At 41.0% G+C, this 18,485-nt stretch overlaps 1 protein-coding gene across 1 annotated transcript in view; it reads left to right on the top strand.

The window, feature by feature from the left end:
- Positions 1 to 14,570, top strand: part of NDUFA12 (NADH dehydrogenase (ubiquinone) 1 alpha subcomplex, 12) — a 14,736-nt gene extending 166 nt beyond the window's left edge. Inside the window, exons 2-4 of the mRNA XM_010561878.1 lie at positions 3,741 to 3,823; positions 4,797 to 4,884; positions 14,298 to 14,570. Of these exons, the coding sequence (XP_010560180.1) occupies positions 3,741 to 3,823; positions 4,797 to 4,884; positions 14,298 to 14,478 (352 nt within the window). The 3' untranslated portion in view covers positions 14,479 to 14,570. The remainder of the gene's footprint in view (positions 1 to 3,740; positions 3,824 to 4,796; positions 4,885 to 14,297) is intronic.
- The last annotated feature ends 3,915 nt before the right edge of the window (positions 14,571 to 18,485 follow it).

Raw genomic sequence — 18,485 nt, 5'->3', positions numbered from 1 at the left:
GGGGCGGTGGTTTGCTTTTCGTGGTGGGTTCCCCTGTGCTGAGCTGTCGGTGTCGGCCAGGCAGGTTTTCCCGGCGTCCAGCCTGTGCTTCTGCGGAGGACCACGGCGCTCGGCCTGCCGGCTGTTTGCGCCGGGCCGCTTCAGGTTGGCAGCGGCTCTCTTGAGCTGTCGGGTGCACAAAGCCGCGCTCCCGCTGAAATCCTGCGGTGTGAAGCGGAGAATTAATTCATCTGCCTTCCCGGCTGTAATTCTTGAACCCTTCAAAATGTACCTCTGCCTCCTTGGCAGTCCCCGTTGAGCTGTGCTCGGCTCTGGGTGCCCTCTAGTCCCAGTGGCATTTGCTGCAGAATTAGTTGCAGCCTTTGTGTCCAGTCGTGTCCGTGTACTTTCTTCCCCAAGCACAGAACCTTACGCTCGTCCACTTAAACCTTCTCCTGTCTTTTTTTTCCCCACTCACATCTCATCTCGACCTTACGAAGAGTATTTTGAATTGACAGCGTGCCTGATGCTCCTCCCAAATAGGAGGAGCTGCAGATTTACTAAGGTACACTTTTTCCTTCAGATTCTTGATGAAATGTAGGGTGGAAGTCCAAATGGTACACGTTCCACATTCGGCAGCGTCAGTAACCTGTGTTGTCTTTGTAGCTGGTCTTGGAAAAGTAGTAGAATGTTTCTTCAGGGTACGGTGAATGTTGTAGGCCTGATCACATAGCCAAAAAGCCTTTTTTTTAATGAACAGTAGGAAGTCAGGAGTATGGGAGAGGGAGGATCCACAAAGGTAAAGTTCCCTGCCATATATCAAGGGCTGTTATGCTAGAATAAACAAGCCAAGCTTTCTGAGCCTTCATGAAGACTTCCCCCCGCCCCAGTTATCATAATAGCCCTTTTTCTGTTGTTTCTTGTAGTTCAAGTTGATCTGTTTTGAACAATTAAACATAACATTTTACACAGTTTCTGATCAGGCCTCATCAGTATTTTCATGCAGTGGCTTTCGTACTTGCTTTGTTCACTGAAGACAGCTCAGTTCACCTGATACATCCTAGGATCAGCTTGTCTTTCCCCCCCACCCCCACATTACTTAACTGGCAGCTCATTACTGCCTTGTGACATCCAGATGTTTTCCTTGTGATTACAGACACAGTGCTTCAGATCTTAGTCTCCAGGTGCATCACCTCGTGCTATAACCTTCAATACCATTGAATTTCATTCTGGTGGGATCACTACAGCCCTGAAAATAGTACAGAACTTCCTGTACAATAAAGTGACCTTCCTCTGTATGGTAATACCATAATCTGTCAGGCCCCTCTGCTTTTTGGGAGTGGGGTTTCTCGGGTTTTTTTTGGTCAGGAGCCCTGTAAAGTGTTAAACAAGGCTACTAACATCAGCATTCTTTGAGGAACTTCACTAGTGACCTTCAGTCAGCTCTGTATTTCTTCTTTCAGCTGAGCATGTTGTCTTCTTCCTGTCAGTCAATGTGTTGCTCCCTTTGCAATTATTTAAATTATTTTCTCATTTGTTTCGTGGCACAATATTGTATGCTTTTCTGAAGTCAGCTTGACTTTTGGGAGGTCTCAGCTTTGTATTTCTACCAGCTGTGGTGACAGGCAGCTTCTGGCTTTTCTGTCTCCACTGTAGAAAGCAGCTCAGATAAAGCTTCCTCTTGCACAGATTTTTAGAGGGAAATTTCAAGGTGTTAAGCAGAATAAGGTAAGACAATATATGATTTCCCTGGCTAGTATTTTACTATTATTATTTTTGGTCATCCACCCAAGTTGTTTTCTCCACTTTGTTTCCCCTCTCAGGCTGTAGCTCTTACACTGGCAGTTCTCAAGAAGAAATGGAGCTGGTGAAATAAAGGTGTAGAAGAGTTTGAGTATTAGGTTTCACCAGAGTGCCTCTTCTGAAGCACATCTTGATGAATGTCTTGCCAGGGAGCTTCTGTGAGTCAAAGATCACAGGCTGTGTTGACACCTTTTTACCACGCAGAAAAAGGGAGCAGGCAAGACTGGAGGCAGTGGTCTCTTGTTTTTTTTTTCTTTCAGAAGACGGGAGTTAGGAGAGAGGTGTGCTAGGTGGAGAATCGCATCTGATCCTCATAACCGTACCAGCCACAAACATAGCTGCTGCCTCCCGTTCACCTTTAAAGCCATTGAATCTTCTGTCCCAGCTCAAGGAATAGACTTGGTGCTTACAGGAAGAGTAATCAAGGTGTATCTTTCTTGCAACAATCGATGTGTTTAAGAAGTAATTACTGGTAACTTGGAAAAATTATTTACCCAAGTCAGGAGTCTCTTTCTCTGCAAGGATTTTATTCTGAATTTCCCTGCTTTTCTCTGTATGTTTCCCACTAAGGTGGCTGGAACAGGTTTTATGCAGTAGAAGTCAAATTACTAAGAGCCTATGTGCCTGGAAACATTCTCCTTACCCAATGCACAGTGAAATTGGCTGGAAAGTGTCCTTTGGAAGCCATGAATACCTCTTAGTGTTTGATATCAGTATTTGGGGCATGAAGTCAGGACAAGGGCATAAGAACCATTACAAGAAAAGGAGGGGAAGAAGGAAGGGAGAGCAGCAGTCAAATGGCTCTTCTTTTTCTGAAGCTGGGAGCTCGGGTTTGGATAGCTGAGCTAGAGATCTTTGTTTCTTTGACAGAGGAGAGCTGTGTCAGAGAATCATTCTGCCTGGGACCACAGAGGTTTAAAATGAGTACTTAGTGGTTTGATTATCGCTTTCATGCACCCTGGGAAAAAAGGCAACAAAAAAACTGTATCTGTGGGTTGTAACTCCCAACTACAGAAGCATGCGTGTGCACAATCCCTTCTGTCCCTTCAGACTGAGTTGAGAGTGCGTATAATACTACAAACAACTAAAACCTTTGAGAGTAAACTTTTCCTTATGTAATGCTGCCTGGGATAAATGTCAGTAAAAAGGAAAGCAAAGATGCAGATCTAGGGGGAAAAGAGCACTTAAGTATTTTTAAGGTTTTATCAATAGAATGTAAATCACAGGTTCACTTTAATTATTGAAAAGTACAGTCATGTTAAAATATGTTCTGTATCAAGAGTTGAAACTGGTATATATCTTATCTGGGTCAGTGTAAGTCTCCCAGAGTGGCAGGGTAAATGTTTGCATCTTTCAGGGTTAGACAAAAGCTAGAAAGTTACAGTTGTGATTTAGGGTTTAGCATGCATTTCCTTGGCAAGCAGCCACAATGGCTTAAAATATTACTATTCATCTCCTGGAGGTTAGTGCCCACACAGACGTGTGAGATCTCTTAAGCTGCTTCAGTGCTGACCACTCTCCATGGCAATTCAAGCTGAAATCGTGGTAACAAATAGTTGAGAAGGATGGTAACATCTTCAACTAAGTGAATTAACATGTGTCTCTGGGACTCCCTTCTGCAGTATTTAAGGTTTTGTGGGTGTTAAATGGTGCTATATTGCAGAGTTGCTTTATCTTCCACTATAAAGAGCTTTTAAATAAATAATAGCCCCCAAAAGCCTTTTTGTATGACTTTTATTATCCTGTCAGCAGGGCGCACAGTAAAGGCACGCTGACATTAGTTGCAGGAATTGGTGATTATGTTTTGCAATCCTTAAACTTGAATAGTTTTTTTTACAGTTTTACATGTGTGTGTTTAAGAGTTTTCATTACAGATTTTTATCAAGCCATTTGAAACCTCTATCGCAACTTCATTCTAAGATGATGTCAATTGAAACTGTTGTGTTGGGAATTCACAGGGTCAATGATTTGAAGACTGGTACCCTGATAGGAACTGACAAATATGGAAACAAATACTATGAAGACAAAAGAAACTTCTTTGGTATGTGTACTAATGTGAACGCCTCCTGACTGACTGTCCAACTTTGTATAGGTTGTGTAGTTTCTGCTAGTGAAATAGAACTTGTTGCCTGCACGACTTCCTCGTTCTTGACTTGTGTGAGCCTTAGGGAAGGGGCTCATAGAAATGCTTTGATATCTTCTGTCTCTGCTGCTTCCCTCAATTCTGTTTGCAAACATAGTCAATCTGAAATAATAAATAGGGGATAAATATAAGCCAGTCACATGCTCTCCATGTAGGTATACCTATATGATAAAGTGATTGAGAGCTGAATTTGGTCCTTGACCTAAAAGCTGGTAGCCTAACAGGTGGGGGAAGAAAGAGAACTGCCTTTTTAACTGCCTCACAGCTGTACTTACTTATATGATCACTTCAGGGCAAAGAAACACAGGTTAGCTTAAACTTCCTATTACCTTAAGTAATTGGATTTTAAATAACATTTGTAGAGTACTTTAAAAGGTAGCACCTAAACCAACGAAGGTGACAGATAAGCAGTTGACACGCTGGCTAGGCCAAGCTCTGCCTACTGTAGGTTAACTTGTAGGGTACCTGGGAAAGCAGGTGCTTGGTAGTCTTATACGGGTGAAACTTAGTTTAATCTTATGTTACTAATGGCAATGTCCTTTTGGAAAAGACTCCTTCTAATGGGGGAAAAAAATCCCCAAACCTGTTTCTCTGCCTGAAAATTTTCTAAGTTCCTATTTCCCATCACTTTTACGATAGCTAATACTTGCTTCCTTGTGAAGGCGTTAGATTCAGCCATATAAAAATACAGTAACACTGGAAATACAGAAGACTTAGAAAAATAAAAGCTGTACTGCCTTTGAAATAAGTGCCCATAATGGTTGATCCTTTCAGTCAAAATACTTCTTCTTGTGTTTTCATGAATTCTCTCCTTTATTTGAAAAGAATTTTTTTTTTGAGCTAATACAATATTTCTCTTTGTTTATTTAAGGTCGACACAGATGGGTCATCTATACTGATGAAATGAATGGCAAAAATACCTTTTGGGAAGTTGATGGAAGTATGGTGCCCCCCGAATGGTAAATCATTTAGCTTAATAATGTGGACAGATACTAATTGTGTAATTGCCTATATATTTTCTTGTATCACAAAGCAAAAGATTAGAAACAAAACCCAAAAAAACCCCAAAATTTTATGGTAATAAAGTTTTCTTGGACACAACCATCTTATATATGACCAGAAGATTTCAGACTGGTTACTTATAATTTTGAACTGCATTCATAGTGTTATATTGCTTACTGTCCTGACAGTCACACTCATTGCTTCTTGGAATGCAAAAAGCATTTTGCCAGCCAGATTGAGCAGGTCAAGGCAGTCTTCCGATTTTCCTTATTAGTTGTGATTCCATCTTAATGGTTTCACAAAGCTTACAATAGCATTCAGCAGCTGGAGGTAGAAAAAAATATTTTTATTATCCATTCTGGACAAGACCCTAAGGAACGTAAGGCAATGATGAAACAATATTCCTTAATCCACAGCTGTTAACAGCATAATTGTTTCAGTTGATACACATTGATACTCTACAAGATGATGAACAGCAAAGGGCCAGGATGCTCTGTATGTTGACTGTTACTTGACTATAATTTTTCTTAAGGTTTTATTTTCTGTTTGTGCATTTCAGTAAAAATTCTGTACAACCTTGAGTTCCAGAAGGTCTCTGGCCACACAGCTGTTAATACTTTTTTTTTTTTCCTAAATAAGTTGGGGGAAAAATACATACCAAATAAAGTAACAGTATACGCTAGCAAAACCAATCTCTACTTGATTCTTGAAGAATATGAATAGCACTTCAGCCACAAAGTAATGAAAGGTGATATGAGGTAAGAGGTGCTTGGGTAGACTGAGCATTGGTAAACACTGGTTTTTATTGTTCCTGTGATAGATGTTCTGTGCCAAGGCTGAGACTGATGATCTAAACTCCTAAATTGTGGTTCTCATTAGAACACTTGAGAAATGCGTGGGTAGGCTGTCTAGGTAGTCAATTTTCTTTCAAATTCTCGCAGCCTTAAAATTATGTTTAATGCAGGTAATGTTTTTTTGTGTCTTCTCCAGTAAGAGCTTAATGGCATTGTTTTTTAGAAGTGACATTACAGTCTCCAAAACTAGCATGTTCATGCCAGCGTGTGGCTGTTCCTTGTTATCTGCGCAATAACTGTTGTTTGGTTCTAGTTTTTATCCTTTCACTGTTAGACCGTGCTGGTTTTCAAGATTTCCCTTATTTTGAGGCATGGTTTTTGTTGGTTTGTTTTTTCTTTACTCATGCTTACGTGTTGTTTATTGTGTCCTTACAAACCTTAATAAAGGGTTTCATCCTGAGTATCAAAGTGATGTTTCTAGGATTAAGTAGCTTGTTTAGATCACATAGTGAGGTAGAAACACTTGTTTTCCTATCAATGTGGAAAAAAAATGGCCTAGAAAAACAGGAAACGTTTTATGATTTTCAAGACTGGTCAGTCCAATGGGGCATGAAAAGGTAAACGGTCCTGTGTTCTAAGGTATTTTTGTCAGGAAACTTAGTTGTGCAGTACTGTTCAGTTTATTGGTTTTGTTTTGGGATTTTTTATTTCTTAAAGCACTAGCCCTCCCTTCTACAGATGGAAAGGTGAGTCAAGTTTGTCATCCTTGGGTCAACTGGGAAGTATATAAAGTACCATTGTAACAGCTGGGTTGTGATCTGAATACTTCTTCTAAACACTGATTTTTGATTCTGGGTTTTAGTTAATTCAGCTCAGTAGAGCGTTTTGTGGGTATGTGGTTCTACCCTCTGCAGGTAGAAGCAGGTTCTACTACATTGTTTATGCTGATGTTACTTTCAGAAAATATTTTGCAACTCTCATGCCTAAAGATGACACTTCTAACAAAATTGATGTTTAAGACCAGGGCTAACTCAGATTTTCCTTTTTTAAACAGTAATGCTAACTAGTTTGTAATGATTTTGTAGTACTCATAAAAATCCTACTGTATGTAGGATTACATTACTGATTATCCTACTGATTACACTGTTTTCTTGGGAAGTAGAACACTAGCAGATGTGCAGGAAAAACACTTTCTTCCTTTTTTTTTTCAGTATAACTCATACTAGAGGTTGTTTTTCTCCTTGTTTCTGGTTGTTGAATACACTGTGCATCTTAAAGTATAATTTTTGTGGTCAGTTGTGTGGCTTCAGGATTGTGGAATATGAATGATTGTTGAAATACAACCAGGTGGACCTCAACATGTGTGATGAATTGGAAGAAGGCATTTTGGTATCTTGAAAAGTTCTGAAAACAACTGTCTGGAAAAAATAAATGAGAATTCATTTAGCTACCCTTTATCCTCTGTCAGATACTGGAGAAAAGGAAAAAGCAGCATTTTTAGGAACTACTTAATATTTTCAGTATTCTGAAAGAGTTGAAGTAATGTCTTTTGACAACGGATGTACTGAAATCACAGACTGAAGGAAATCACGAGTTGTTTTGACAGAATGTCTACTATACAGGGAATTGAGACTGTTACTTTTTTAAAATCTGTACCAGAATATGTAGGCTTGTGGTTTATTCTGATTTAGTTGTGTTCTTTGTTACTCTGGGGTTTCTTTTCTTATCTTCAAAATCAAGATGTTGGTATCTACTTTGTTGGAGACAAGTTAACTAGTTTTTTTTTTTTTTAAATTCCCTCAGTACTTGCATTGGGAATTATTAGTATTAATCTTCTTGTAATGCTATACAAGATTTTGGGCACATTTTTTTCCTACACAAAGACGTATTCTACACTGTTAGACAGTTAGAAAAGCCAAAATACTTGTTTTGTCTCCTGCTGTTCCGAGACTGCAGGGACTTAATACTTCCATTTTTGAACACACTGATTGGGTGTGCTCTGTGAACATGTAAACAATAAAAGTTAAATCTGTTTATACCTATGCGTGTATGCACTCAAGTGCTTTCATAGATGTCTCTGTTACAGAATTGTTCCAATTGTTGGGTTGTAGGTTGTGCTCATTTCCATTTTACTGTTAACATTAGAATGCCCAGTATCAGCTTGTGTTCCTCATTCACTGATCTCCCAACCTGAAAATACTACAGTTAGCAAATCACCTCCAGGAGCCCCAGGTGATACTATTTTATACAACTGGCATATGCTGCTTCATGCATGTGCTCACATTCAGGTGTAGTCACAGCTTATATACAGATACACTCATTACAAGCAAAACTTTTTTCTGTTTGCTCAAAAATAATCGAAAACCAAGCAGGAAGATGATATGGATAAATGACTTTCAGGTTTAATATTGTATACTTTTGGCTCTGTAGAAAAGCTTTTTAAAGGTTTTGGGGAAGAAAATGTTAGTGTTAAGATTAAGAGGAACATGTGACTCCTTGGGAATCCCTGAGCAGCTTGTAAGTATTAGTTAGGGTACCAAAAGTATTTTCACAGGCAAAGAAAAGAGTTTTCATAGTAAAACTGGCTATCTTGAATGTGTACTTCTTGATAATAATGTAGTTTGCTCTCTTCCTAGGGCGAGGGCTATAGAGCTTACAGTTCTCTCCATTCACCTTCCCACCTGCCCTGGTAGAAGCAGGCTTGGATCACAGGCAAGCTGAAGCCTAGGCGAAATGTCCTGGGCATGTTTGTTAGTAAGGAAGTGTGCTTAAAGCAGGGTCAGCTTTTTTCCTCCCCTTAATCAAAGGCTGCACAGAGAAGTGAAATATTAGGGGTGTAAAATATAGATAGATGAATCAAAGAGGTCAGTGCTGCTTTTTTCTTGAATGTTATTACCAGCCTCAGGTTATCTGCACTCCTAAGTTTGGCAACGTAGCAAGTTGCATCGTCTCACTTCATGATCACAAGAGGAAAAGGAGGAGTGAAATCATATGGCTGAGTGCAGAGACAGAGGGCAGGACCCTGCTCTTCTGGCACCTGCAGCCTCTTACTTTATGGTGTGCAGGAGGACAGCACCGGGCAGTGCTGCAGGATGATCTAGGTGTTATGGGGATGGCGGGTTGAAGTCCACATTGTCGTAGTGCTGAGAAAGAAGTGTGCTGTCCTGTGAAGTAGAGAGAATTACTGCCTGCAGTCATGCAAAGTGACTCTTCCTTTCTGTTTATTTACCAGGAAGACTTTTATATAGGGTATAGCGTTTGACTCTGGGTACCATGCTCCTAAAAAAACCCAAATACACACACAGACCAGTGGGAGAAGCCTGGGGAAGAGCGGCAAGGACAATCAGACCTCTGAGGACAGTTGGAAAGAATTAGAGTTGCTTAAAAAGGATTGGAAATTACCATGGATATAATATCGAAGCATTTAATTTCTTGCAGAAGGGAAAGGCGTAGTCTGTCTTCCACAGATAGATGGGTAGAATAAGAAGTAAGTTTAAATTGCAGAAGGAGTGATACAGATTGGACATTGCTATCCTTACCACTAAAAAATTCCACTCATCTTCACTGGTATAACTTGGTTGGGGAAGATGAGCAAGCCAGTATTACAGCAACTCCATAACAACTTAAGCAGGTGTCTGCTGGGAGTGATGTGGATGTAGCTGATACTTGCTTGGGCATAAAGCATATGCAGAGTGTCTAAATCGCTTCCACACTTGTATTTCTTGATTCTATGATCCTCACATCTAAGGGTTTGTGGTTATTTTCACTGAAACGAGGTGAGGGGTGAGGACTGCGTATCTCAGTGTCCTTAATCTGTTTGGGATTAGAGGAGAGAATAGCATTTTTTCCCCAGAAAATTTACTATATCAGTCTTGACTTTCAGGTTATGTTCACATCTCATGCAAAAAGTTGCCTATGTGTCTGCTTATTCCTGCCATGGGTTCCTATTTGCTATTCAGTGATCAGGATACTCCTGCAGCTGGAATTTGGAAGAGCATGAGTTTGTGTTTGGATGATTCTGGAAGGTTCAGCTTGAGCCCACTGAGGGGGAGAAATTTGGAACCCAATTTTCCACTTTCAACAGGGTTATGCTGTGGTGTAAGGCTTCCTTTGGAGAGTATGTAAAGTCCATGCAAGTCAAGGCTTGATATCCTAGATGGTAGGTGTGCTTCGTCTGTACCACATTCAAAGCCTTTTGTGGCTGTCCACACACTGTTCATTTACCCTTTATCTGGTTTAAAGTAATTTGGTTTATGTTTTGGCCAAATGTGTTGCAAAAACAAATTGACAAGTGGTTTATGTATACAAACTAGTTAAAAATAATTTGCTCTTTCAATATGTTATGTCCTGTGGGGAAAAAAGAACTATATTTTGAGAATAGTTTTTTTTCTTTTGCAGGGACACTTTATTTTTCCAGCACTGTCCTATGTATGTGTAATGTCTGGCCTGTACTTTGGTGTTTATTTCCTTATGGTGCAAGTTTGACACTTTGGAAGGAGCTTTGGGAGTGCTAACTTCATACAAAGAAATATTTCAAATTTAACTTAAGTTTAATACATCTCTTTGTTAGTTGATCTGACAGCTGAAGGAGGGAGGAATGTAGCATCTGAGACTTAAAAGTGCCAACATACTAAGAAATTTAAAGAAATGTGCTACTCTCCTGTGAAACTGCTGCTTTTTAAGTCTGCCTCCAAGGAAAACAAAACAAAAAGGTTGAACAGAAAGGAAGGGGAGGTAAAATTTCTGTCCTTTCTGTAGCTTCACAATAAATTTGTGGGTTTTATATCTAGATTAAATGCTAGTGTGGTGTTTTCAGGTAAATGGGGTGCTGTCTCGTTACTATACAGTGGTATCTTAGAGTAGCTTGCATGAGAAATCAAAGTTACCTCCCATGTGTAAACAAATAAAAACATGTTTCTTGTCCCTTTTTCCTTTTCTTCCCATTCTTCTCTGCCCTTTGACCATAACACACATATTCACTTCTCTTTTGTCTTATTGCAGCATGGTTAACTTGCTTGAAAAAAGTGAATGCTAACCAGTTGGCAAACATCCTGAACTTAGGTAGACAGTGCCTGAACCCTGCAGATGCACATATGGTAGTAGCTACGGAGTTTGTGTAGCATCCGTTCTTGTTTGACAGCTTGCACATCATATAATTGGCTCTGGTCCCTTGTAGCTTCAGTTTGAAATCTCCTTGCTTTTAAATATTTGTCCAAGAGAAAATTCTGTATAGTCTTGAGAGCGTTTGAAGATACTTTGAGGTGTCTTTCCTCTGTTTACCCAAGGAAAAGTCCAGAGGCTTTGCTAGCCTCAGTCAGCTTGGTAGTGACTCTGCTCTGTGATTCAGGAAGCTGCCTCAGCCTCTTCAGAGCTTCTGCTATCCTCCTGATTTTCTTTGCTCTGTGTAAGTTGTCTGCTTCTTTGTAGGTTTTAAGTTATTAATTGCTTTTGAATCCTGTTTATCCATGCATGGATTTATAGGCAGAGTTTGTATAGAAACCTGGCCATCTGCAAGACATCAAATCTCTTTATTCATGCTGTTCAATCTAGTGCATGAAAAGCTTTTCTTTAGCATCTGGGAGTAGAGTCTATGAGACATCGGGGCTTCAAAGGACTCTTTGAGGGAGGTTGTCAAGGGGAAAGTCTTCCCAAAATAACATTTTCAGATTTTACATATTTTTGCCTAAGTGGAGAGTGGGAGCTTTTGTTTGAGAGAACAGACTCTCTGCAAACTGAAATGCTTTTGTAAGTAACGTGTTTGGCTTCTAAGGGGAATCCGTTGTGACCAGGCTTAAGTGCCGAAACTCTTAAACATAAGCATACTTAATAGTGGATGGAGTTCTAAAGAAACTTTTGAAATCTCTTCAGGTATTTCAGTACCTGTGACTGTACCAACATGGCTTGTAGGTGAGCAGTACTGACATGTCTTGTAGGTGAGCAATTTTACTTCTACTTTCCAGTGAGAAAATGGGATTTAAGGATTGGGTTTGCTGATCTGTTTAAATCTGAGCCTGATTTCACATTGATGTTATAGAGGTTCAGAAAATCCTGAAAGCAAATATATTAATTACTCAAAAATACTGTATTTTAAAACACTTCATGGATTTAGTCTTAGAAAAGCTGCAAAATGGTAGTTTAAATGACTGAATAAAACTACTCTTGTAAATAAGTCAATACTGTGATGATTTTTTCTGGTGTTTCAAGGAGCAAGTGTACAACATGAGTACCTTTGTCATGACAGGGGTGCCAGACATCATGCAAGCTTGAAATCTAGTTGACTTTAACTGAGCTTTAATATAGTTCTTGTGCTCCACCTGCTCTAGCCTGTCTTTCAGGGCCTTTGTAACTGCATTTCTGTCTGAGAAGGCAATTTTTTGTTTGTCCTGTTGGTGTGCATGACTCTTGGGGGAGCATGAGGACGGTGAGGCATGGTGACAGGTATATAAATAGGTTTTTGTTTGCAGGATCTCTGTCCAGTATTACCAGAAATGTCACTAGGTGAAGGTCTGTGAATTTAAGTTGCCTCTATACATTATGGTAAGCGGTTTTGAAAAGCTGAGGCTCCTCTGGACTGATGCTATGAAGCATTTTGAAATGCAGTACTTAAGTCAGTATTGGCACTATGTATATGTACATGGACTGTTCTTTTCCCCTTCCTCCCATGCCACAAACTGTGTGTTTCTTTGTTAGCGATGGAGAGCCAGCTTGTTGGGAATGAGCATATGATCCCACCTCTGTCAAGTTAGCTGTTTTACAGTGTTTCTGCCAACTTTGATGCTAGCTGCCATAGGACACCTGATATCCCAGGTGGTGTGAAGCACACTACTACACTGAATTTTTATAATGGGCATGAACTGGGGGAGGGAGTTCATCTAAGGTCAGAGCTTTTTGTAGTGTGGCCAGGGCATTTCAGAGGCTGGTAATACTAGGTTTAACATAGAGCAAGGCCTGATCCTGTATTCTTAGACCACATGGTGATTAGTAGTGCTATGGGCCTGCCTTCTTCCAGACAGAAATCATTACCCAAAATCATCTTCTTTAATAGAAGTAGTGAGAAATGTATACTATAAATGATACCAGATTTACAAAGGAGAGTGGGGGGAGGAAGAGGAGGATCCCCTTCCCATTCATGTTGTATTGGGTCACTTCATCTGAATGTGCGTATAACTTTCAAACTCCTAAGTGGATGACTTTTCCCATAAGAGGCTATGCTTTACCTCTAAACAAGGTTTTTATTCTTACTTTTAAAGGATCTTATGGTTCCATCTGGTTTTGTATTCAAGTTGCCTGGCAATCCATAGTCCTACAATGTGTGCCTTTCGTTTGGGGTTTTTGTTTGTTTCTTACTTCCAGAAAATGAACATGTGGCTGACATTTTTTTTAAAGTGAGATTTTGTACTATTTTTTTAAAGTGAGATTCTGAAATAAATGTCTAGAAGCTATTTGACTGAAAGGATAATCAACCTTCTGTAGAGCTCTTCAGATTTGGAATATACTTGTCAGTCTATTTCTCACTACTTTTATTGTGGGTTTGTTTTGCTGTATTGATGAAGCATGCCGGATTTGTTGCTAAAGGCTGAAGATGCAATTTTTAGGCTTTCTAATAACAACTGTAATAGAAGACTTCTCATTTTTAGGTCAAGTCTTTGGCAAAAGCTGATTAGCAGAAGCCCTTTAATTCTACCTCAGTAAAAAAATATATAAGCTTGCAAAAAAATTCATAACCTTACTTCTGTCATAACTGTGCATACAGTATGAAGTACATGTAAACTGGCAGATAATTAAAATGTTATTCAGGTTTGAAAGTTGCTTTGGGCACTGAAGGAGAAATGGGATGAAATCAATTCAGTTGATCCCTGCTGTAGTGTTTCAGTAAACTGTTACGGAAAATACTTTGCTTAATCATTAATGTTGTTTGCACAGGGCAGGATTGACATTTAGTTCATAGGTAAAGGATAATCACTATAATCACTTGGTAATTACCCCATTACTGATTGGTATTAATCATTTCATTGTGCAATCAGTAAACATTTACGTGATTGTTTTAGGTGAACCTATATCATTAATCCATATCCCAAGTGGTAGCCTCATGAATGTATTGGAGATGATATTGAAATTGTTGTGCAGCCTAGTCTTCTGGTAATTAAAAAAACAACACACACACACACAAACCAACAAAAAAAAAAATCCTAGGCAACAAAACCAAACCTTGTGGTTTTGTCATTTGTAGTGCCTGCCTTGACCTGGCTGGCTGGTTAAGGCCATACAAACATGTAACAATGAAATACTCTCTGTCCAAATATTGAGCATACAACGGAACAGGAAGTTCAAACTCGGATGTGCTTTCAGTTGCTTGGAAGCAGAACTGTTACTTATCAGTTATGTTTGTGTAATTACTTTAAATCGGTATCCTGTAGTCTCATTCAATGTCATACTGGATTAAAATCCACCCCACCACCACCTCTCAAAATAAATACTTGGTGTCTCTTCAGAGGAGAACCCTTGGGAGTCAGGAGGAAGGATTGTTACAGATCATGTAATGTTCCTTAATAACAGTGTGTCTTTTTCCTCTTAAGGCATCGCTGGCTTCACTCAATGACGGATGACCCTCCAACTACTCATCCACCAGTTGCTCGTAAATTTATCTGGGAGAACCATAAATTCAATCTAAGTGGCACTCCTGGACAGTATGTACCTTACTCTACTACTCGCAAGAAGATTCAAGAGTGGATCCCACCTACAACAGCTAGCAAATAACAGCAACAAAAAATGTGACTTGCCTCTGCTTTGGCTTTCAGTATAAATTGTATTTTCACTGGTTTTGTTCAAAATAAAAGCCTCCTATAACAGCTGTAGTTTAGTTTATTGAATTGGTGGGAAAACAAGTGAGAAAACACTGGGAAGAGGTAGAGGACAGAATATATGACAAGACTTAATCTCATCAAGATACTGGGCTTTCTGTCATCTTGTCAGTGGTTCTTGTCTTCACATAAGCAGCTCTCAAACTCTTTTTAGCATGATAAACATTCTTGTGACAGTCACTTCTCTCATTTGTACCAATCAACAGAGTACAAACATAAATTTGAAATGCAGGATTCTAATCTTTAATGTTATCTTATTATAGTCTTTGCATGGCAGATAATGTACTATTCATGTACTATTTTAGGAAGCCATCTCTTTAATGTTTATAAGACAAATTAGAATAATGAGGCCACTCAAGGATTATAGTTTTTATTCATAAATTCTTTGTGCATGAGTATGCATGCATTGCTGTATTACAGCATGGTATGATACATAATCTAAAACTTGTAAGGCTACAGTAATCAACTGACATCTCGCCCCTAAGGGAACTCGGCCACAAGCAGAAGGTTCCCTGTCACAAAAATCTTTTTTGTTGCTTCTGTGTCACTGAGATTCATTAGAAGATGTTCTCACAAGGGTTTGGGATGGGCTGTTTGCCCTGTTGTGACAAGACTTGAAAGGTCTTTGGAAGTTTGAGAATACACGCTTTTTGGGGAGGTAGAGAAGTAAAATATACCAAAACCTATTCTCAAAAATGTGAAGCTTTCAAGTTCACATCTGAAAGAGAGTTGGTTGGGGCTGTGGCTTTTTTATGTATCTTGCAGCTGGTTGGTGCTTATTGCAGTCTGCTAATACTTTTTAGCAGAGCTGCCCTCTCCACAAGGCTTCCTGTATCTGATGACCTAGTCTGTAGATAACTGACGGTGGTGGGATGCCCACCCAGCCCCTGCCTCACTCCACCACCTCAGCTGGATGGGGGAGAAAATAGACAGCTTGTGGGTTGAGATAAAGATGGGAAGACTGCTTGCCAGTTACCATCATAAGCAAAAGAGACTTGACTTTAATTTATTGCCAATTAAAATAGATTTGCAAGTGAGAAACAAAGGCAAAAAAATGTAAGACACCACGTTCCCCCCACCCTTCTTCAGACCTTCATTCCTGCCTCCTCTACCTCCCCCCTGCAGCAGTGCTGGGGCATGGGGGTTGTGGTCAGCCCGTAATAGCTCCTGCCTGCCGCTCGTTCCTCGCGCATTCCCCCCGCTCCAGCATGGGCTCTCCATGGGCTGCAGTTCCTGTCAGGAAACACCTACCTGCTCTGGCATGGGCTGCTCCTGGGGCCGCCAGGAATCTGCTCCAGCGCCTGCAGCATCTCCTTCACCCTCCTCCTGCTCTCACCTTGGCGTTTGTGTGGCTGCTGCACACTTCTTTTCCCCTCCTCCTCTGCCTGGGCCATGTTTTTGCCCTTTCTTAAATACTCCTTCCCGGAGGTGCCACCATCTTGTCTGAGGGGCTCAGCCTGTGGTGGGTGGAACCGGCTGGAACCGGCTCTGTCTCCTCACAGAGGCCTCTGCAGCTCCCGCTGCCTGCACCTTGACAATTACACCCGATACACTGACTTACAAAAATCATTGCTGAAGACAACTAAGAAGGATTTTGAATATATTATATGCTTGCAATTGCCTGTCAAGAGTTAAAAACCTACTTTGCTCCCTAATAGCCACCCCAGTGGCTGCACTGCTGGCTCTAGGCTGGCTGATTTTCCTTCTCATCCCCACCTGACTGGGTGACTTAGCCCCCAGTTGCTTCCTTATTAAATGAAAGTCCATATTAATTCATTACTTAAAGGTGTGCCTTTTAGCTTTAATTGCTTTAAACTAGTTCTAGTCTCTAAATTAGTAGGAAGTAGCACTTATATCTCCTAACCTATCTAATTAAAAAAGGATAATGTTTAATTTACTTTAAGTCAACAAAAGCACTGAGCACAGCTGAAAAGCAATTTGAGCCATACTGAGCAGCATACGTGGAAAGGACTCTTTCAACATTTTCATCTTGATTATTTGACCTTAAGAACCAAGTTTGCCCCAGCGCTGCTGAAGAAAGAGTTCCATTACTAACGCTGATCTATACATGCCCTATGGGCACACACCTGGGTAGAGCAATTAACTGCGTTAGTATTAGCCTCTACTTCTTTTTAATGCATTTTCTGCCTGTTTCATTCCTCTTCCTTCTTTGCCCTGTGGATTTTTTGGATTGCAGCCGAAATACGTGTCAGGAGGTACAGTTGGGAATGAGCCTCCGCATTCAGGGGACAGACAGGGATGCAGTAACTCTTCCTACACCTCCTGTGCTGAAGAAAGAGGCCTCAGAGCTGGTTTGTCCTTTTGTTGTCAGCTGGAACAGAAATTCTGAGGGAACAAACAGTTTTGAACAGCTTTGTGTACAGCAATACTCCACAGAAGCAGGAAAATGGGCTCGTCCTGCTGCCTTGCTGGGCTGAAGCAAGCCTAGGACTCAGTAGCTTTGTTTGGAAAATATCATCGGTCCTGCTTCTGGAGAGGACAGAAACCTGTCCATCCTGCTTAAATCAGCAGGAACCACGAATGCTGGATTTTAAATGCAGAATTTCACTGACCTCTCTGGTAACATTGCTTTTCCAAGGTAGATTGCATAAGGCACGTACAGGAAATAAGACATACGCAGAAAAATCAGCAGTCTTCCACAGGGCTCTCTGTAAATGCTTCTGTGATTCAGTCTTTTTATCAGCAACCTCATTCACTCATGGAAGTTCACCTTTGCTGATGACATCTGCCTCAGTGCCCAGGCTCAGTTGCTTTCCAGTCTAAATGACATTTTAAATGCCAGGCTGGCCCAGTGTCACAGCAGATGGTGTCTTCAACCAAGTGCAACTGAAGCACTGACAAGAACATTCCCCTTGCACTAAATGTGAGTTTTAAAAGAGGCAACTTTCTGACATGGGAACTGTCGTCTTAATAAGAGAAGTACCTCTTCCAGGAGCAGCAGAGCGCTGAAACTCACTTTTATTTAAAATGGTGTATTTACCAGTAGCTTTCCACATCCCCACGGGCTACGGCAGCCTGCTGCTGTAGCTGCCTCTGGGCTATCACTGTGCTGACAGCACGCTCGGCTCAGCCCCATGCATTGGTGTGGAGCTCTTCGCTCAATGGGGCACTGCATCCCGCCTGGGGCCGTGCCTCTGCCCGATACAGCCGAAACTGGCCATGAGACATGAGGGTGGAGAACGATGGAGGAAGCAGCTTCAGGAGACCATCTCCCCTCGTGAAGATCCCAGTAACAACAGGTCAATACTGGGGTGTGCAACACAGCTCTGCAGCACAGGACCTATGGCAGCCGCGCGGCCGGCCACACGTGCCTGCCATGTGCCACATTCAACCCGCCGGCCGAGCCAGCTAGCATTGCACAGCAGGACACACTGCCCAGTCCCCATCATCGGGGGTGACTCTTTGCCAGCAGAAAGTTTACCAAGACCCTGGTAGTCCAACCGCCCAGGTCTGCACAACAGAGTAACAAGAGTGGGTTCCATCAACAGGATCTGTTTGCAGCACATCACTCACTAAGCCTCCAGATTTTGACCTTAAGACCCCAAAATTGCCCTGGCTGTGCAGGAGCAGGTGGAGGTTGCCTTGCAGACAGAGGACCTGTGCTGTAGGTGAATACAAACAGCACTGTTCAATGCTCTCAAGACTTGATATTGGCTGTGACATTGAAAGCAGCTTATGAATCCACCATAGCTACGTTTGGCAAAATGTAACTTCACCAGATGAGATGGATGGAGAGGAGAGGCAGCACCAGTATCACACTGAAGAGCTTGCAGCAAAGAGTTAACATTTCATAACCCTTTCTAGCTACAGCAAGAGGAGAAATCTTTGACGGGTGAGGATATCCTAGACCATTTAAGAAAACTAGAAGGAGAGGGGAGGAGG

This window comes from Haliaeetus leucocephalus, unplaced genomic scaffold, assembly GCF_000737465.1.
Source record: "Haliaeetus leucocephalus isolate CR32 unplaced genomic scaffold, Haliaeetus_leucocephalus-4.0 Scaffold151, whole genome shotgun sequence".
NCBI lineage: Eukaryota > Metazoa > Chordata > Aves > Accipitriformes > Accipitridae > Haliaeetus > Haliaeetus leucocephalus.
The sequence above is the reverse complement of the archived record's forward strand: the minus strand, read 5'-3'. Positions and strand labels throughout refer to the sequence as shown.